At 32.3% G+C, this 22937-nt stretch overlaps 3 protein-coding genes across 4 annotated transcripts; 2 read left to right on the forward strand and 1 right to left on the reverse strand.

Moving 5' to 3' along the window:
• The first annotated feature begins 1336 nt into the window (after positions 1-1336).
• On the forward strand, positions 1337-2895 carry LOC110996944 (ommochrome-binding protein). Of its 2 annotated transcripts, none has more exons than XM_022264851.2 (2): positions 1337-1461; positions 1858-2895. In XM_022264851.2, exon 2 carries the CDS (start codon positions 1858-1860, stop codon positions 2707-2709), a length of 852 nt encoding a protein of 283 aa, XP_022120543.2. In that variant the 5' UTR covers positions 1337-1461; the 3' UTR covers positions 2710-2895. The 2 variants fall into 2 exon arrangements, with proteins under 2 accessions (XP_022120543.2, XP_045484945.1); XM_045628989.1 differs by lacking the exon at positions 1337-1461 and adding an exon at positions 1594-1612.
• Positions 2896-6636: 3741 nt separating this feature from the next.
• Positions 6637-7333, forward strand: LOC123689370. Its single transcript, XM_045629004.1, has 2 exons — positions 6637-6836; positions 6925-7333. Exons 1-2 carry the CDS (start codon positions 6673-6675, stop codon positions 7331-7333), a joined length of 573 nt encoding a protein of 190 aa, XP_045484960.1. The 5' UTR covers positions 6637-6672.
• A 2095-nt stretch (positions 7334-9428) lies between these two features.
• On the reverse strand, positions 9429-16510 carry LOC111002774. Its single transcript, XM_045628942.1, has 2 exons — positions 16303-16510; positions 9429-11371 (listed from the first exon to the last, which is right to left on the reverse strand). The coding sequence occupies exons 1-2, from the start codon at positions 16305-16307 to the stop codon at positions 9676-9678; spliced, it is 1701 nt and encodes a 566-aa protein (XP_045484898.1). The 5' UTR covers positions 16308-16510; the 3' UTR covers positions 9429-9675.
• Positions 16511-22937: the final 6427 nt, after the last annotated feature.

The following is a 22937-nucleotide window of genomic DNA, read 5'->3' on the forward strand; positions in this document are numbered from 1 at the left end:
AATGAAATATGTCTAAACTGATAAACAAAGGGAAGGAAATTTATCAAAAAAATATCTCATCCGGTTCATGCTGTGAGAGAAACGACAACATAAATTTGTATTGACAGAAGATAATAACAAATTATTATTTGAAAATGGAAGAACATTGTTTTAGTTTTAGCAAGAGGTATATAAAATTCAGGATATATAAATGACATATAAAATATTTGCAGCCATAGGGCATTCACGTGTTTAATCAAAATATCTACGCCTTATACATTTCGCTTCGTTAAATGCAATGATCCAAATTTGCATATTAAGTATTCGAAAGGCTTTTATTTGAATAGAAGCCGAATAAAAAATATCTCGTAGGAAGGTTTTTATTGCTTAACATTTCAATTAATATTCATACATCTAATGCAATAAGGGGCAATTTTTTTTAACTACAATAATCCTCTACCTCTCCTTTAAAATAGATTTATAAGTTTGCTAAGGAGATAAACTTAATGTGGTCATATGGGTCAAAGAAATGTTCAGCAAGAAATAACATGTGATGTTGTGAAAATTACATAATAATTGAGCTAAACTATAAAGGCTCAATGCCTAAGCATATGCTTAGCCACAGATTTTTCCCAAACAAAGAGTCACCTCAATCTGTCTTGACAAACGTTTTGTCAAAATATTAATTCATCTTTATTATGCGGATGTTCGAAGTCTGTTTTACTATATATATACTGTTCCTACATATGTGAGTAGTTTAGATAATTCTTAAACAATAATGTATAAAACATAAAACTAACTATTTTGTAAAAATGCTAACATTAGCAAAATATTTAATAATAATATATGAGTGGGAAACAAAGCTATTAAGTACTTAGTAATATTGTTATCGATATTTTTCTATTTATACTTTGATCCTATCCACTCATACTGTGTTTTTGTGACACTGTCTATTATTACTAATATTAAAAGGGACATATTACTAATGTAATTTCATATAGTCTTCGAATTACATATGTCCTTGCATCATATATGCATTATTTTTTTTAAATAAAGATTCCTTAAATTTATTCCTGTGTAAGCGGCGCGGCACCTTTCTTTTTATAAATGATATATATATATATATATATACATACATATTTATTACTGTATAACGTTGTTATTGTGTCAGTCATACAACCATAAAAACAAAATTCTTTCTATTAAATCTCAATTTATAAGAGGAAATCAAGTACAACAAATATCGGATTATACTTGTATCATTTCGCAGAATGCGATCGGACAAATCAAGGTCAAAAAGAAAAAAAATCGCAGTGGTACAGCTGCCCTATTAACTACGCCACGGGATTTTACACGTTATATTTATTTTCCTTCATATGACCTAAGTGTTTGTGAAATGGATAACGACATGCTAACAGGGTTATCTGTTAATATTATTTGTTAGTATTGCTTTGAACTCGCTGCGTCTCAGTAGTTGATAAAGTAAGTACTTTTTTATGTAATAACAAATTGTCGAGTATATCATTGGGTGTATTTCATTAATATTATTTAAAATCAATGTTTCTGTAATTTTCATGATCTTAAAGATTAAAAAGCTTACTTAATATATTTCTATGAAAAATCTTAAAGCGTGGTGGGTTTTTTTTATAGAACAGGGGGCAAAGGGGCAGGAGGCTCACCTGATGTTAAGTGAATCGCCCGCCCATGGACACTCTCAATGCCAGAGGGCTCGCGAGTGCGTTGCCGGCGTTTTAAGAATTGGTATTTTTATTGAAGGGTTGCCGCGATATTAAGAAGTCTCATACTAATACCTACCTCATCATATATTATCTGACATATTGTAATATTATAGTTTCATAGTAACGCCTTTTATTCCAGATGCGTCTCCTAATGATACTATTACTCAGTGTCTCTATTAAAGCGCGACACATTGAAAAGGAATGTAAAGGAATTGTTGTAAATGACATACTTCAGAAAGAAGAAATTTTAAAGGCACATGTTATTAGTCCTTACCAACTGGCAATGGATTACGATACTAACACATTATTCTTCAGTTATTCGACAGAAGATTCTAGTGTCTTTCAATCCGCCTATCTTAATTTAAAGACAAATGAATTCGGAAACATACCTGGCATTGCTGGAGGCTTTGCTAACGCAGTTGATAATAAGAAAAATACTGTTTACCTTGGCGGAAGAGATGGTATTTATGAATTTAATTACAATACTAAAACAGCGCAACGTCTAAATGTAACTGATGATAATATTTGGCAACTAATTTACAAAGATAAATTGTACTACTCAAAGTACCCAGAAGAACACGCTTATGTTTTTCAAAACGGTAAATTTCAAAGAGTACCAGAATTGATTAACACTAGAGCCATGCTGTTATGTGTCGATGATTATAACAATATTTACTTTTCGAATTCATCTGGTTTGTTTATTCATAAAAAATCAAATGATGCCGTGAATCACATCGGAGACTTTAATGTCAATGGATTCACTTATGATGTCCACGGTGATATATATTTCTCTACGCCAGATGGCATTTTCTCTATTGACGTGGCAAAGAAAGAAGTAAAGAATGTGGCAAAAATCGAAAACGTCAGTGTCTATGGTGTGGCAATTGATATAACTGGAAATATAATTTATGCATCAGAGGATAGTATTATTAGACTCAAACCAACTGAAAAAATTTGTCCTACCGATGTTGCTACTGTCACATTTTACTAAATTCTCGCAACTGTTCAAACTAAGCTGTAAGAAATTATGTTAGCTGAGTATTTAAGTGCACTTGCACAGCTCAAAGGTCCAAATAAAATCTTTTCATTTATACAATTTAGTAATGTTGAGATAATGAGGTCATAGTCATATTAATAAGTAATTCAATATGTTAAAATAAACGAATGACAATCTAAATGTGTTTTATTTGTAGTAGTATAAATTACACAAGCCTTCGCAATGCTACAATGGTTATAAGATCGTATGATTTATTTTTATCAACTTTCAAATCAAAATTTATCTCGTTAGTTAGAATCATAACAACGCCACACAACAGTATTAAATCAAAACTTCATTAGCATGACCTTGATAGCTGGAAGTCTCCCACGGATCGCTTCACAAGACACTAGAATAATAATATACTAAATAGACTACTCCTTCAAATGAAGGCAATGCACTCACCAAAATGCCCATTTCGGGCCACCCGTACGCCGTTTGCCATTGGCAAGAACCTAGTTAGGTCTTTATATGGTATTCGATAGAATGGTATATGTGTTTTTCAATACAAAATAATAATTAAAACGAGTGAAATATGTGTAAATTGAATTAGAATTGGCTTAGAAAATGAGGCACTGCCCTCTATTTGTTCTAGAACTGAGGGCGTTCTTCACTGGGGCCGGAAAATCTTCTACAGCTTTATAGTGCAAAATACATATTGTAAAATATCATGAGAGCTCAATGTTCAGTGATTCACAACGGTCGTGTGATTCCAGCCGCTTATTTGCCTGAAAGCTTTATGAATAATTCTTTTGTGTAGCCCTCTTTTTTTCACTATACTTGATGAAAATTTTATTGCCTTTTGATGTCGAGCCAAGGCGTGCAAAATTAAAAATGTGTTTTACATTATTTTATTCTTTAATTAATTCTCATTTCAAATATGAGAATTATAAGTAGATTGCTCATAACTTTACACTTTCTTCCTACAGACTGATTTTTCAATAGGTTTTCTACCCTTATTGTTTATAAATGCAGTTAAGTTATGAATAATATTGGGTAAATTCCGTAAAACAACTGCACAATTAATTCCGGTTTGTTGTTGACTGTTTACAATTTGGCTGATGGACGACCCGACTCAAGTTTTTGCATATTTTAAAATATTAATTATATTGCAAGCTAATTAACCTTTACTGGGATTTAATAATTCTTAAATTCTACATATATATACCTGTCACCTATGTGTGTGTAGAATTTTTGTAGTTCTTTTGGGAAAAAAAAGTAAATTGATTTGTACCAATTATAAAAGGGCTAGCAACATATTCGCGAGCCCTTTGGCATTTGGCGTATAGCCTTCCTTCTGGCATGTGTGGCAGTATTACTTACCATCAGATGAGCCCGATGGCGAAAAAAAAATTAATTTATTATTTAGTCTCGTTCATCCAACACAGATTCTTGTCTTTATGTGAAAAGTGTGTTATTTCAAAAGTGATCATGACCCCCAGAACTGGTGCTTGCTACTTTAAACACAACATAGCGACAGGGTCCAAACTTATCAGATTAAATTTAGTTATATGGATTTCAGAAGAAAAAATAAACAAAAAAGTCTAAAAACTGAAATTAAATATAATAATAATTGGAAATTGGTGACCATCTCGACCTGGCGTTATTATGTCGGTCGATCTCAACTTTCATTGTTTTATTCCAGAGAGGCGTGCCCTACAACGTACGTTGTTACGTACAACTACGTACTACTACAACTACGTAAGTTGTGTCTCATTTTAATAGTATAGCCGGCAGCCTACAAGACACCCATTTTAATGGGTGCGATGTCAGAACAGTGCGAGCCTACCCCAAAGGTAGGCTCGCAACAATTGGTGGTAATTTTACCGTCTGTAGGGAAGACCTCCACCGGCCGTCGACTCCGCAGTTCTCATCAGGGGGCTAAGTTTTGTAAAATTTGACGACACAAATTTTCATGCAAATAATACACTACATTTTAAGCATCTTGACTTAACCCACACGTGGAATTACAGTCTAACGTCTATCCAGTTCTGTAAAAAAAAACATGTATTTTACTTTATCAAGTAAGTAATATTTCAAAATAAGATTTTCAGTAAGTACAATATGAAGATATACGAAAAGTATAAGTAGCTTTATATACATAAAAGGTTCTAGACGAAGCGTTTTATGTGCAAATTTGGGCCATTTTAAGCTAAGTTTCACATCGCTTAGGTAAGTACTTGAATATTGAAGTTTTATTTTCAGAGCCAGACGTGAATAGGTACATTCAGAGCTAGACTTCTAAATAAAAATGGAACACGAACTAACGGACCATTGTATTAAGACTAGATATATAAGGTTCGCTCAATATCGGGAACGTCTTTGAGAAACGGTCTGACTGAAAAAACTCAACTGGCAAATAAATGGGCCGACTTTATACCAGATTTATATTCTTGTGCACGTTAACACATAGAATGCTTAAACAATGGATACAAAATAATAGCCGTAAACCAACACTTTTTATGGCGATATATGATTAAGTAAATATGAATGTATGAATATATGTATATATTATTATTAAAAAAAATCTTTTTTCAGATTGGAGTGGTTGTATACAGCACATTGAGTGCTGAATACTCTGATCCGAGAGCTAGGGATGGCAATGGTTTAAAAAAATTAACGGGACGCTCGCACGGATCCGAGTGGACGGCACCGCTACTATGACCCCGCTCCACTCGGATTCGAGGAAAGAGCACTTAATGTGTTAATTTATGTTCATATAAAAGCAATTATAAGTTAATACCATACTAATAGAGGTTATACGGTAAAATAATTTTGATGTCATTTTAGATAACTTAGGAAAGAAGTAAAATGTCTAATAATGTTCTAATCCACCTCATTGTAAATCCATCGAGTACTGCTAACTGAGAAGCCAGAAAAAGTTAAATTGTCAAAGTTTTAATTGATGTTCCCGTCGTATATTTTCTGTTATAAGATTTTTTGCGATCGAAATCTTCAGGTAAAAGAGTGTTGTCACGGCAATAAAAGAGTATTTTTAACAAATGGTACGACGATGATACGGCGAGAACTGTGCTGATATAGTTATAGGACTGTCAAAATTATTATTGCGGCTTTTATTAAAAATCGATCCACCGAACCGATCGCAGATCTTCGACCTTGAAGTCGTACAATCGAACCTTGTACCCTTTGTTGAGGCTTTTTTAATTCAGAGAATATAGTTCGAAAAAAAATTGCAAAAACACGAGTTAATTTGTATTTTTAAATGTTTTGTAATAATATATATTTCATTCATCATACATCTTTAACAGTTTTCTAACACCATTTTTTCTCTTTTCTTATTATGAAAAATTCAATCTAAAGAAAGTAGTAGAAGACTAATTACGTAATATTTGTTAATCGAATAATTATGAAATTTAGTTGATTTATCTATTTTAAAGATGATTAATTTTCTGTTTTAATTTTATGTTCAAATATTTTAATGTAATGGGGTAATTTTATTAAACACGATAAAAGATTGAAAGACAAGGCATATGAAATTAACAGTCCATAACTGTGAAAATCACGAAGTAGTGAAATATTTATTTTAGTATTCCTATTCAATGGTACAAACAGTGAATACGACGATAGACAAAATTTATTATTATATCACAATTACATGAATGGTAAAATTTATAAATAAATTAAATAAAAGGGAAACAAATCTTCAAAACAATCGGTATCACTATTTTTTTCATTAGTTAATTGTAACAAGTAACCCATTACAGTAATTTATAAAAAGGTGTGTTAACAAAAGATAATCTATCATTAGTTAGCTGATGACTTTATCAACTGTGTCTCCTATTAAGTAATTACAACTCATTAGATTTGCCATAGTAGTTATAAAGGCCCGAAATTAAAGAAATGCATCAGTTAAGACTAGGCGTTCATTTAATACACGTTATTAATAACACATTGAAAATGGAAAATACTACAAATACAACTGTTGAAGGCTGTGATGTCGATAAGTTCATAGATGTGGTTGAAAGTAAACAAAAGTTGTTCAATAAACAAAACGAAGAGTTCCTTGACGCATACGATGATGTGCTGTATGATATATGTGAATCGGTCGAGAGAAATATCGGGTTAGAACACTGTTAAACTACTTTTGAAACAAATGAACAATTTTAAGTATAAAACAATTTAAGCAGTAATAAACAATTTTTGTTACAGATTGATCGACTTGGAACATCCCCAGCAACCAGAGAGGCCACAAAAAAGACACATTGAACTTGAAAGTAATAATAATACGAAAAAGGTGAAATGTGAAGAAAACTGTGATTTAGAAACTTGTATCAGCGATGAAATGGTCAAGTGCAAATCCTGTCAAATACAAGTTCGTAAAAAGTACTTCGCAACCCACTCAAGAAGCAAGCTTCATAAAAACAACATATCTAAATTACATAATACACTGAAAGTATCTGTAGAGTCGGCTTTTGGCAAACGAGTCATTTCATACAAAATGAACGATAAAGTTATTGACCAGTCGGAAACACCGGAAGTATTTTTGAATTCTATCAAGAATGAAATAATGGTTTTGATACAGAAATGTATTGAAACCCACAATATTACTAAACCTTAATTATATTAGAATTTATAGTGTATAATATAATGTAGTGTAATTGTGTTTTTAATATTATTAACAAATTTCTGTTTAAAGTTATTAGAATGAAAGAATAGTGTTGTTCGGTTATAGTATTTAATCAATATTAAACATTATCTAAATTATTAACTCATTATTTGTATTTTTATTATTCAACTAACCTTTTATATTCATGCATTAGTATTATCTTCTTGCTTTAAGCATATGTACTTAGCATATAAACATAATAAAAATAAGATTATAAGCAAATGCACCGAGTTTTTGTTTTTACTTTTTTGGAGTCAAATAAAACCTTCAATTTGTTGCAAACTCGAAACACTTGAAAAACGTATACAAGAGTTCATACATCATTTTTGACAAAGCACAAAGAACACAAAAGCAAGCTTTGATCAATTGTTGTGAAAAACGGTTGAACACTTTACGAAGATCACGATTCAGTATTCAAAGGCTACTGTTGAAGTTCCTGCAATGGAATATCTAATTTCAGACCCGGAAGTAAAGCTGTCGTTACACTAGAATATTAAGCGGTGAAAACACTATAAAAATTCATTCAAACTGAAAAAAATAATATAACGCTCAATTTGTTTCAAGTTTATCAGGAAATAGTAGGTCCTTTACTATAGTCATTATTTTAATGTGTAGGTGTCATTAAACATTATATTAATATTAGTTTTTACAGCTTCGCTTTTCCAGTAGTCCATAGTTAAGAAAGTAATATATAAAATAAGAATAAATGAGGTTTCGTTTTTAAATATGATCTACATTAAATGAATCTAACCATTGGACACGTGCGTTGATGGAAAAAATGGTAGAATAATCATTTACCCAGCTCCAGGTTGCCAAAGATCAGAACTGTGAATAATTGTATTTACTACTAAACAACTTATTCTACGAAGTCTAATTTCTGTTCTTTCATATTAAGTATAGATACAGCAAATATATATTTCCTCTTTAACCGCATTTAACTTCAATTTGTTACACGTACATAACAGAATTGTTCATTGACACGAGGACTGCGTTTCATTTCCGTTAAGGATGCATGAATGGTTCGACGCGCAGAATTTACGTAGAATTTCTGAGAGCACTTGAATTTTAGTAACGTCAACTATAAATTGTAATTCGAATGACTGATAGATTTCTCAATAGTAAACTTTGTTAAATGTACTTTTTTTTGAATCGATAACGAGTATTTGACGAATTGGATATAAGGTTTAATCCATATATATGTAGTGTATAATATTTACATATAATTGGTAAATTACTAATGAGGTGGCACGTGTAATGCCAGAAAGGAAAATTTCGTAAAGCGACTGAATGTGTGTATGTGCTAATAAAAGCATGTCCATCTATGTGCCAGTAAATGTGACCTGATGATTATTGAAACTGGCCTTTCATTTTCTCCCTGTGACAGATGGAAATTGCATGTACATCATCATATCAATGCGACGTTTTTGTCCATTTTCCTTATCGCATATTAGAACTCGATTGGAACAGACAGGTATGATCGCTATGTTGACTAGAGAATGGTAATCATAAAAATATACTAAACGTATGGTAGATTCGCTATTCAATTTTGGGGAAAATGATTTTAAAGAAACAATTAAACAACTAATTGTAACATTGTAATTAATTCACATTAATATTCTATTGGTATTATTAATATTAGTCATATGTTTAAAGCTAACTAAGCAATTTTAAAATTAACGAGTTAAACGTGGCACGTATAATAATTAAACTCGTTTATAATATATTTTATATAAGACACTTTGTTGTAAGACTATTACTGCTTGGTTAAAAAAATCGTCTATTGAAAAAAAAAACATATTTATTTAAAAAAAATATTTATTTATTACCACTACTAATAGCATAGATAATAATAATAAGAAATACGATAGAACTCCAAAATAATTCCCCCACCAATTATCCTACATAAAAACATTAAAAAATTAAACTTATATGCCTAAATCTTATAAATAACAATATATCAAGCAAATTACGAAGGCCACAGCCGAAGGTTCCAAAAAAACCAAATGTTTTAAACTTATTTATTAAAATAAAAAAATTACAATTAAAATTACAGCTAGTCAATCCGAAGTGAGGAAATTGAATGCTACATTATATAAAATAATAAAAGACACAAAGAGGCTATATTGATTACAAAGCACAACGTGAGGCACGTGTAATTCTTATTATAAATTGCGACATAGCGATACTGCTGACATCGTGTAACCTCACGGACGTGTAATACTTAATAAATAATAAGTTGAAGTGCATATTCCATGGTATAGGACTTCGTAACACCTCCCTCCTAAAATCAGCGACTATTCGAGAACTTTGTTTGAGAGAGTAGCTGATGAAATGTGTCCGGGATTCACTTTAACTAGACTGGGGTCTTCAGGAACTTGTTCTCTTCCGGGATGTCCTTTTGTTTCAGATTTAATTCCCATTCGTCTATATGCTATGATACCAACTAATATAATCGTAATCACCAATACTATATATAGAGGTATTGTAGTATGATATAAACTTATATCCTCATATTGGTTTAAATGTACCGGAGGCTGCATAGACATCTTCGTGTTAAGACTGTGGAAAGTGTTCAGGTCTACAGATGCCAGATTTAATATTGGTTGTTCACTATATTTGGATTCAATGTGTTGTGGTATTTCCAATATCTTCACAATATGACCTTTTATACGATTATTCACATTAGTAATGGTAAATCCTGGTGCCTTGAGGTAACAGTTAAGTGGAATGGTTGCTACATAACTGCCTTGTAGTGTCCTATATTGTTCTTGTCCACAGAATAATTTAACTTTCGTTAAGGTTGGAAAACTCATTGTATAATGCTTGTCATCGAGTTGTTCTAAAGCCTCATTTTGCAGGACAACTGAAGTTAAGGGGCAGGACTGATTGAGTTCCTGATGGGTAATCAACTGCTGGATACAATCATGTTTATCCTTCTTATAATCTGGCTTTGAGGTGCAAAGAAACCATGAATTCAACTTCGGACATTCTGTCTCTATGTACCTAGAGTCTTTTCCAGAAATTGCCAAAAATGGAGAGATGGGAATAAGGACTTTATGGTTTTTATTCGGGACAACAGATAATTTATAAAGATCATAGGTATAGGATATAACAATTGGGACTTTTATTACTATAACAACTTGCCTCTCTGAGTAAAAATATCCTAACTTAATTATTTCATAAAACTGTCTAAATTCTACGTCAAGGACTTCATTACTAGAGTATAAAATCCTAAGTTTACCTATCATTTCCTTAACATTATTTAAACTAAAAATAGAATATGAAGTGCTTGATGCACGAATAAAAGATAAAGTATTCTCTAACCTCTGCATTTCTTCGTACAAGTCTTCAATATTATCTCCTAAGATAAGGAGATGTTGTGCCATGTGGGCATACTTAATCAAGTCTGTTTCCCGGTTAGTGTCACTTCGCAATATTAAATTTAACGTATTATTAATTTTAACTTGATTACTGACTATGTCGTTTATAATTATAGAACTTTGTGCAACGTACTCTTTATTTAAACTAACACGGCTGTTAAGTTCTGTTTCTAACTTATGTTCATTATTGCGCAAAATATTTATCGCGTGTTCATACTTTAATGCGTCCGTATAGTCTAGGTTACCAGAAATGCTTTTGATAACGGAACCTAAACCATCAATGAGGCCCCTTTTGCGACGTACTGACTCAAACATGCTAAGTTCATTTGAAGTTACAGCTATTTTATTATTAAGATGTTTCAAATGAGGATCAAATAGAGAACGCGTCTTATTATTTAATAATGGTGCTAGTTTAGACATCTGGGATTTAACCGATTCAACCTGAAGATGGATGTTCTCTAAATCAATATAGTTAATAAAGGAATGGTAATGCGAGATAATCCTTGTCGGTCCTAGTCTGAAAGGAAGTAAGCCTGGTCCATTGTCAAGTGAGTCAAGTATTATTTCTTGTCCTTGTGTCATGTGTAGTAGCGTCAACCATAGTAGTATCCTGTAACAAAGTGGGATGATTAGAAGTTCGCTTAAGGCGTGATTTTGCAACGGGACCACGCTTCTTTTTTGTATATATATGAATGGGAAGATCCGCGAGCACTGTGTCTTGCGTATAGCGTGGTGCTAATTTCTGTCGGGATGCCATAGGATTACGTATAAAAACTTGTTGGTCTGGGGTATAGTCTTTTTCAGGTTCTCTGTCTTTATTTCGGTTTTCAGTCAATTGAGTCCTGTCATGTAAGGAGGTTTCGTTAATAATTTCATATACTTGAGTCATTCGTCTTTTATGGTCCTGAGAATACTGTTGTAATAAATGTTCGGTTAAGTCTATGTCTACAGGGTCACGAGGGTCAAAATGTCCTGTAATTAGGTCTAATGGCCTACATTTCGTGAAACTGTGAATAGAACTATTATAGGCTAAAATAGCATAGGGCATAAGATTGATTGCCGGTTCGTTTGGGTTCTCTAATTTTAATATTCTTAGGTGTTCAAGGATAGTTGAGTGGAATCTCTCAACGATTCCATTGTCATTCGGAGAATGAGCTAGAACCTTATGATGCTGAATTTTGTGAAGACGAACAAATTCTAAAAATATTTGATTAGTAAATTCAGTACCTTGATCCGTAACTACAGTTAACATCATACCATGATGGGTACAAAATATAAGAAGAGCTTGAACTACACTTAAAGCTGTGCTATCTCTCAAGTGATAAGCTTGTGCATATTTGGAAAACGCATCAACTATTGTAAGATATTTCTCTGACTGAACTGTGAAAAGATCGAGATGAACTGTCTGAAAAGGTTTAGAAGGGGGTGGAACTATACAGAACCTCTGTTTAATTGGACACCTATCATATTTGGCTTGACCGCAAATATTACACTCGTTAATATATCTTGAAATGCTATCCTTCATTTTAGGCCAATAATACCTGGAAGATAATGCTAAGTAACATTCTGTAATACCACGATGATTTGTTTTTCCTTCATGGTATTTTTGTATAATTTCCTGTTGACGTAAATAGTCCTTAACATTTTCTAATTCTGTTTTCGTTAAAATAAGATTCATTGCGGAATTTTTAAAATTACTTTGTATTATAGGGATTATTTTATACATAGCTAATGGGGGTTGGATTAAGATTCCTGTCTTGACCTTGGGGTTTACATATTCCTTAACTGCATTAATAACGTCATTGTCAATATTAGTCTCAGTAATTTGTATAGTCGTTTTTGTATGTGTCTCAAAAGGTTTCGTTACAGTTGGTCGCTTTTTAATGTCACCTACAAGGACAAAACATATCTGTCTCGTAAATTTATTTAACGGTTCGTCTGATATAGGAACTTCAAGAATTGGGTTTTCGTCACTGGTATGAACTGTTTCAGTGGCAGAATCAGACTGTGATGGAGGTCTTTCAGATGTATTTACTATGATGGAACTCACGTCCTCGTTGTGAATTTCGACGCGAGATAAAGCATCGGCATTGGTATTCTTTTTGCCCTGCTTGTATTCTGTGGTAAAATTATATTCACTTAATTTAAGTCTCCAACGCGTTAACCTAGAACCTGGTTCCTTAAGATTCATAACCCATTGAAGTGGTCTATGATCTGTGACAATCTTAAATTTTCTGCCAAATAAATACGGTCTAAAATATTTAGTAGCCCACACTATTGCTAAAAGTTCTTTTTCTATTGTACTATAATTAATTTCACTCGAATTAAGTGTCCTTGATGCATATGCTATGGGTTTGTCACTACCTATAGTTCCTTGAGAAAGTATAGCGCCAATAGCGAAATTAGATGCATCAGTCGTAAGAATAAAATCTTTATTAAAATCAGGATACTGCAAGATAGGATCATTAATCAATAATAACTTACATTTTTCAAAGCAATTAATGTAATTTGAATCGTTAAACGTTATTTTAGATCCCTTTTTTAGACACTGCGTCATAGGTTTTGTTATACGAGCAAAATCTGGAATAAATTTTCTATAATAACCGACTAAACCAAGGAAACGCTTTATTTCAGTGGCGGTTTTAGGCAAAGGAAATTTTTTTATTGCTTCTATCTTGTCAGGATTCGGCTTAATACCGTCTTTACTAATTATATGCCCTAAATATGAAGTTTCAAGCTTTAAAAATTCGGATTTATCCATTTGTATCTTGAAATTTGATTCCCTTAATCTTTTAAAAACCTTTTCTAAATTTACCATATGTTCCTGTAATGAAACACTAAAAACTATAATGTCGTCGAGGTAAACTAGACATATAACATTTTGAAGGTCTCTAAGAACATTATCCATAACCCTCTGAAAAGTTGAAGGGCTATTCTTTAAACCCATGGGCATTCTTAAAAATTCAAAGTGCCCATGTTCTACGTTAAAAGCTGTCTTATGAATATCTTGAGGGTCCATTTCGACCTGGTAAAAGCCACTTGCCAAATCTAACGTAGTGAAATAATGGCAGTTACCTAACTTATCTAAAACGTCATTAATATTCGGTATGGGATACTTATCATCTATAGTTTTTTCATTTACTTTTCTAAAATCTATTACTAGTCTCCACTTTTGTTTCCCAGAAGCATCAGCCTTTTTGGGTACAATCCAAATAGGAGAGCTCCAGGCTGAGTCCGAAGGTCGAATTATACCTTGCTCTAACATCTTGCCAATTTGATCTCTAACCTCTTGTCTGTGTACATATGGATAACGATAACTCTTTGTATAAACTGGTACTTCGTCAGTAGTTTTAATACGATGTTTAATTTTATTCGTGAAGGTAAGTGGTTCACCTTCAATATAAAATACGTCTGCATAACGAGAACAAAGTGATACTAAATTTACTTTTTCTTCAGGATTAAGATGGTCTGTGCGAAGACGAGAGATAACATCATCAACACGATTAGGCTTAAGACAATCATAGCTTTCAACATTAAATATTTCAGCATGTGCGGCATGATCAAAGGAAAGTATTATATCATTATCTGTTGGATTTTCTACTTCTAAATAACCACGATTATTTTTGACAGATGTAATGCATTCATGAATAATACAATTACAGATAACTTGTTCTTGAACTAAAACATCACCATCTAGCGTATCAATAGGAACTCTTATTAATTTAGTACTATTAGCAGGTATTATATCTTCATACAAATTACAATTTCTAGAGTTATACATATGAATCGGATTCGAACCAAATTTAGTTACTAATAACTTATCCTTAAGATCAATTTTAGACTCCCATTTAGTGAGTAAATCGAGTCCAATCAAACCATCGAAATAATTATGAAATTTATATAAAAATAATTTAATATCTTCATTATTATTTAATTCCGAAAAACAAGGTAAGGTAATAGAATAGTTATTCCTAGTGGTTGCATGGACATTAGTCACCTCGAATGGATCAAATGTCAAAGGTATGTCTGAAAAATAATTACTTACTGCTTCGGGGCTAATAAAAGATTGATTAGCACCGGTATCAATTAATAACTTAAGTGGTGGATTGTAAATTTGAATATACGGTAATTGTCGTTGAATATGCAAATTAATTTCTATTTTGGCTTTTCTAACTTGACCGTTTTTTGAAAATCCTGATCTGAAGTTGAACTCTCTTGTGGCTCTTCAACAGTAGGAGGTAAATAGTCATTAGCGTCTTGATACTGTTCATAAGTCATGTCATAAACAGGCTCTGAATAATAATATTCCTGATAATATGGGTCATAGTAATAGTCATGTTCATAAAAGTCATAGTCCTTTTGGTCATATAATTCGTTAAAATTAACATCTTTAAATTTAAAATAATTAGAAGGTGGTGGATTACCATGTCTAGACCAATCATGCCCGGTAAAAACGGGTTTAGGTTGAGAGGTCTTAGTAACAAAATGACTTACACCACTCATCGGTTGTGGACCATTATTAATTGGTCTCTGTTGAGGTAATCTGAATACATTGCTCTGAGGACGATAATTAGGTGGAGGAGCACCGAACATCTGCTGAGTTCTAGTAGGACCACGAGGCAACTGTGGTTTCATAACTGGCATAGGCATAGGCATAGGCCTATTAGGTTGCGGGTTCAAAAATCTAGAGGGTCCTGGCTTAAAATTAGGTACAAAGTTAAAGTTACGCTGAGAATTATGGCTGTTAGGAGGATTATTATCACTATTATATAATTTTCTATCTGTACAACTCTGGTTGCGCTGTTGAATGTATAACGTATTTTGTTCCTCATGTACAAACTCGAGAGCTTTCTCTATTGACTCCGGCCGCATGCATCTTATTCGAGATCCTAGTGGATCACGAAGGCCACGCAAATAGGCTTGAAGAGTCAGTTTTTTATATAACTCTCTCTTTGCTTCAATGGTACTTTGAACGGAATCGTGCAAGCTAACATAGGTCATTATAATACTGAAAAGATTCTGACAACGCTCATAAAACTCTTGAGGCGTCCCCGAATCTTGACTTATAAGAGACAGATCGTTATATAAAGAGGTCTCATCACGGTGGTCTGCAAAATTATTTATTAAAGAATTACGTATACTGATCCAATTTTCAGAAATTCCATTTGAGTTTAAAGTCCGCGCAGCAGGTCCAGTAACCTTATTGAGAATACCATTAATAAGTGCTAAATTACTTAATTCATAACCCGGTTCCGCTGTTATAAATTTCGCCACTAATTGATCACATAAATTAATAAACCTTGTAAGAACATTAGGGTTACCATCAAACTCGGGAACTAAACGTAAAGCCTTGAATATGTTGTCAATTAAAAGCTCCGACATATTTCCTGTTAAATTTCTACCTATATCAAATTCTAAATTTCTACGTATAATACCTAACCTAGGGGTCCGCGATTCTCTAGGATGGAAAATCTTGGTATAGGATTATAAAAAAAACTTAAAGGATAATTTGGCAAGTCTAGATAAAAACTAGGTACTCACCACATCTGGTTTCTTTGATAAATCGATGTCTTGATTTCCCTCTGGCTGCAGGCTCTTGTAGGTTTCCGAATTTGCCCGGTCCGCGATCGATTCACTGACTTTACGAACAAATCCTACCGACTGCGCCAATTACGAAGGCCACAGCCGAAGGTTCCAAAAAAAACCAAATGTTTTAAACTTATTTATTAAAATAAAAAAATTACAATTAAAATTACAGCTAGTCAATCCGAAGTGAGGAAATTGAATGCTACATTATATAAAATAATAAAAGACACAAAGAGGCTATATTGATTACAAAGCACAACGTGAGGCACGTGTAATTCTTATTATAAATTGCGACATAGCGATACTGCTGACATCGTGTAACCTCACGGACGTGTAATACTTAATAAATAATAAGTTGAAGTGCATATTCCATGGTATAGGACTTCGTAACAAGCAACTCTTGTGAACTCAGCCAATGTAAAAAAAAATAGTAATACATGTAATAAAACTCGTTCATACAATAGTACTTTGACTTAATATTAAGAACAAGTCAAGTATAACGTTATAAAAGTAAAATGATGTAAGAACTTATATCCCGAGGGATCTTTTGTACGCGAATAGCATTCACGGACCCAACCTAACACGTAGCTCGAAAGGCTTTCAAGTTGAAATCACGCTTCAAATGGTAAAGAAAGTATCGCATAGTCTGTAAGATGAGTCCATACAATACTATCTCTTGTTTTATCATCCTAAGTGCAATGTAGCAAGTCAGCCTGTTTCAATATTTTCTACATTTTGTCATACATATGAATTTGTTTGTGCTTGTTTTTATGATCTTCTTTAATAAACCAGGCGCTACACCCCTTTGTTATTTCTGGGCCCCAGATTTCTGTCCTCTAATAGGCTTCGACTTTTTTTTTATAGATTTAAGTTAAATAAGGGGTTATGTATCTGTTCATAGCTTTTTAAATCTCCTGTCAAAATGTTAGTTAGGGGACACACACACTATGTACGTTGTCTAATTAGTCATGTGGTTAGGACGCTCAGTAAATTTGTAATATTAGCACATACTTAAATAATTATTCAACACAATAAAAGTATTATACCATATGAAAACAATTTATATAATCTAGGAATTGTTACGTGAAAATTATAAAATATTGAATTATTCAATCCGTCCGGATATTATCTGTCAGTGAATAATAGCTTTTCCGAGCTTTATTCATTGATCGTCAGATACCTACGGATCGCTATCCGTGCAATAAAAAAACCCATTTGAATTTTAATTGATATGCGGCGAGTTGCCGCAGATTTTGCTTATGTCTTGTAAACTTTGCATTGGGTTTTCAACAGATATACAACCTTTATATGAAAGCAGAAATAAAAAAACGTCGAGTCCTGGTATTTGACTTGATTCTAATTTAATTAATAGAGTGATTTAAGAGAACGGTATATCGACGTTGTTTTGAAGCAGAATTTTACAGCCTTCAATATTTATTTATTAATTAAATTTCGCTGAAAAATCGCTTAAATGAGAAAGTGAGAGATAGAATAAAGACAAGGAATCACAGGAACGATGAACGTTGACAGTAGCTAAATAATCTCGGAATAGGACGTGGAGAAAGGAAGAAATAAATCAGTCACGGTAAACACAGGAAGGCACACAGGAACCAATGTTGACTAAGCAGCAAACGAATTTCAATAATTACTAGAAATCATAAATAACAAAAACAGGAGTTTTTTTAATGATAAATGGTAAATGTGATGATGTTAATTGTTACCACCGCCCACGGCTTTTAAGAATTGATCCTTTTTCAAATGGTTGAATTGGTTTGGAAATACTTTAGTGGGCTGGTACCACATACAGGTGGTGAGAGACAATCACCCCTCAAAAACGCTTAGTAGGTGGACGCTGAGGTGATAAGAAAATTATTGTTCATGAATTATTAAAATATAAATTTTCCTGTTGGCATCAGCAATTTAATTTTTACATTAGAGTTACTTTGTACACTCACCAACCAGTGTGTTTAATTGAATTTGTGATAAACAGGTTTCGTGAAACTTGGTGGTAATAAATCCTGAACACGAATCATCACTAATAGAAGATGGTTGCTGCAGCAGCCAGTCACGGGGTCTCTTGGTAGAATGCTTACGCGACCCCAAGTTACCCCAACACTGACGTGATTGGTGGAAGGGGTTTAGTGTTAGTCCCACTCAATAAAAAAAATAAAAAAGGGGTTTCGTAGTCAACAGAATTACTAGAATGTCTTCTGAAATATTGATAATTTTGGTTGTAATTTATATAACTTATTTTATTCTTGTTTCTGTGTGACCATAAATAAATAAGTAAATATTGACAGTTGCACCTGATAGCTACGCCGCTGCTCCTACATATAGATCTAGAAATATTGGCGAATCAAATAAACCACTAGTATCAACGGTTTTGAACTGATTTTTTTTAAATATATAAGCTCTGTGACATAATGACAATGGCAGCCGAAGGTAACGTTATTGATACATCTTAATCCTAAATTGGCAAATAAAGAAAATCGTATAATGGTTATATAGAATATTCTCAATTATACATGTCTTGTATCTGTCTGTTTCGTAGATTTTATTAAAAAGGATAAACTACTGTGCATAATATTCTAATCTACAAAATGAAGTCACGGACGTTAGTAAAATAAACATCCTACCAAAAGAGCTTTTTCTTAAAATCCTTTATTTAGTAAATCCGTCGTTACGCAACTAGAATATCTAGGTATATTTTTGCGGTATGACGTCATTATGTTTGAGGCCTTTAATTTAATATTGTAGGCAGTGAAACAGAGACACTTATTAAAATTATAGTTTGAAAATTGTAGGAAACCTTTTGCCGTAGATGTTAAGTTAATTTAGCAGTCAAAGCCTATTATAGTTTTTAAACGTAAACACGTTTCAAATTAAATACAAAAAAAAATCTGGTCCGGTATTGTTTATGAGTTTGTTTGTGTCTGTACTTATATAACAGTATATGTTAAGCGGATTGAAAGGCTTAGTGTGTCAAGTAACATTGAAGATACGACATAGAGCAGACTCTAGTTTTAATAATAAGGTTAAATTGCTTGTCAGCACGATGATAAAAATAAGAATTTAAGCTTCAAGATATTCCGAGACATTGCTCATTAGGAAAAAAGGCACTGATCATATCTTCTTGCAAATTGTATGGATTTTGTTTTATATAAATCTAAAGAACCCACTTCTTTTGTTTGGATTTCTTGATATTAAAAAAGGATTTTATTTAAGACCCTTAAATTAAATATAAAATAAACATTTGTTTAGCAGTCAGTTACACTTCATTCGCATTAACGAATATTTATTTTCTTTAAAGTGTAGATATTGACGTCTTTTATAAAAATATAGTAAATAACAATTCTTTATTTTCAGGTTACCGCCTATGCGATATAGAGATTTGAATGGTTTTCAAACCTTGAGTTGTTTTATCGAAATTTTCTCTCCTGAAGTTTTGGAGCCTATTCAATACAAACAAATGCATGCTTTATATGGGTATAAATCCCAATCAGTTATGGTAGGATAATTCCGGTAAAAGAAAACCTCGCACCAAAATCAGCAACACATGTCAGCCACATATACTGTTTATTAACACAGATGCTATGTTCCTGTCCATTGGTGTTATGACTCTTGAAAACAAATAAATTACGTAGGTTCATTTATAACAAGATTTTATTACATTAAAATAAGTCTATGTTTGTAGTGTTTAAACTTAAACGTAATTCGTTAAACAATGACTAGGCGTTAATTGAAAGCGAATGCATCCGTGAAGACGAAGCTTTTGTTACAGTTGCAGTTCTATTGTGTAGCGGACGTGACGTCAGCTGACAACTTGTACTTCCGGTGCTTTTCATAACTGAAGCTATCTCATGTTTGCGAACGCTAGAAATAGGTTGTCTATTATCAACGTTTCTAGCAATTTTTTTGTCTGTGTTAGTTTCTTGTTACTTTTCATTTGGTAGGTGTTTAAATAAATATAATATTCTCATTTTAACAACTTCAATATCTTTCGTGTCTAGCGATATGCTTTCTAATAAGATTACTAAAATATTAATGTTGTTAAAAAAATCTGAACGTAAGTCCATAAATAATAATAATAATCCACTGGTGCAACCTGAGCCTTGGCCTCAATTTGCATACGTTTTCTCGATCACTTTATTTTATAGACGTTTAGACTGCAGACATCAGAGACAGATTTCTTTGTTTCAGATATGCCGGTTTCCTCACGATCGTCTTCACAGTAATTTCAAGTGGTAATTTTGCATATAGAAAGAAAATTCCATCGGTGCACAGCCGTGATTCGAATGTACTACCTCAGGGATGTAGGTCGTGCATACGTGCATTGTGCCACTAGACCAACACTAATTATATGTACGTAATGTCTATTTAATATCATTTTTATGCAAAATGAATAAAATGTATTGAATTGAAATTTAAAGTGTTATACTAATTACACATTCAATGATAAGTACATATTACTTAATAACAACGTCATCGGATGATACGACTATCGGTTTTTACGACCAAATTTGAGTAGTCCCTTTGATGTCGTTATAATAGATTTTAACTCTACTAAGATTAGAGTATTGTTGTATTATTATACAAAAATAGTTTACGTTAAAAACCAAAGCTTTTAAAAAGTCGCAGCACAACTTTTATAATATTAGTTCAAAGTAGTAAAATGTGGTATTTAAAAAAACTCGGCCAGCAAACAAGGGCGGCGCGCAAACAATGGTTATTTTCGCATTTTTTGTAACTCTTTGTTATTCAAACGCATCTGTCGCATGTAATTTATTCAGTACGTTTGAAAAAAATCTTTATAAATACGATACTATTGACGTCTCGTGTTTTTAATATATTTTTGTGTAGTATTAGTTTTTTTAAGTAAAACTTCTTTATCGCGTTGGAAAAAAATTACCGTCACATTTTTACGTTACGCATCACATTTTTCGGTTACGCGCCATCTTTTTTTCTCCCGGTTGATTCGAAGAGATTCGAAGCCATTAATAACAAAAATATATAATAACGATGACAAAGATAGTAGTAATTCTATAACAATTATTAAATTCTGTACAAACTCAATCTAATAGTTGAAAGATTATTTATTTCATTAATCGTATACACAGTGCAATGAATGATGTACACTAGTGATATTTCTTAAATTACCTACCTGTATAATTTTATTGCAATTTAACCGTGACAATAACTGTAAATATATTAATTTTATTTCAAAGAGCACTTGTTGTATATTGTGATAGTTCTCACATACTGTAAATAAATGAGAATGAATAAGATATCTTTGTTTTAATTTACTACAGTTCCAACTAAAAGAAAATTAAATTAAATGTGTTATAATGATGGCAATGATAGTAATAATTCGATTACAATTAATGAATTTCTGTAATAATCTTAGCGGTAATACGGTAAAATGTAATAATTGTATTATTTGTATTTATTTATATGATGATAAAATAATTTTGTTAAACTTTATCTAATTTAACTTTACTTATCCAAATTTCTGTAAAGTTGCATATACTATATAATTTTTCGAAAAATAAGGTCATAAAGTTTCACTTGTTATGTGTGTACACGAGTACACGCACACATTTGTTATGTAGTAAGAAGGTTTCAACTTTCCAACCAGAAACCATATTTCGCGGAGGTGTAACGATCTATACTAAGAATGGTGGATTCTTATAGTACTTAACAGGTTCAGAGTTAGAAAAAGTGCTGCCAGTCCATGTATGCTACAGCTGAAGAGACGGTGTAACATGTCCTGACTGCCTGTCTAATGTATGGCTATGACAGGTATAACACTGAACAAGTTAGAAAATATCAGAGACAACGGACTTAAAAGATGTAATGTTGGACAGTAAGTTGTTAAAAATAAACTTGAATCATCTCATGCTACGAATGCTAATAATGTTTTAATTATAATAGAAATCTTTTTTCATATAGTTTACAGTCAAATAAATTTATATTTCTGTCATCTCATTAACCTCCAAATTCCGCCATTGGCAAAACTGCCACTCTATGAAATTCACCTTCTAATTGTTTCCCTTTTTTATGTTTGTAGTCCATTGGATACCAGTTTTAAAGTTTCTTTTTCCACAGGATAAATAGTATTAAATAATATTACTTCCAGTCAAATATTTAATACAGTGAAAAAGTATCTCTCATTTCAGTTTTACGGTCGAATATTACTACTATATATACGTAAACGGATAAATTATTAAATGAAGACAAAGATGGAAAAATGAAGACATAAATTATATATTTAGACAACGTCGCGATTGCGATCATGTAATAGTTAGTGAAAACAAGTTGTAATTGTATTAAATCATGGCACTGTTTTCATTACATTAACGTTTCTCTTTCCGTTAAATAGTAAATTCAGTCAAAATTTAAGATTAAAAGAGAAAAAATTGTTAAACAGTTGCTGATCAAGTAGTTGTTGTTCAAGGTTTTTAAATTAACGCCCGAACCCAATCTGCATCGCAATAACCAAACCCTACGAAGACAATCCATTTTTGGCGACGGATAGAATGCATTCTCTTTGCCCTTTACACTCATGTTTGGTAATCAATATAAACCATATA

This window comes from Pieris rapae, chromosome 7 (assembly GCF_905147795.1).
Source record: "Pieris rapae chromosome 7, ilPieRapa1.1, whole genome shotgun sequence".
Taxonomy (NCBI): domain Eukaryota; kingdom Metazoa; phylum Arthropoda; class Insecta; order Lepidoptera; family Pieridae; genus Pieris; species Pieris rapae.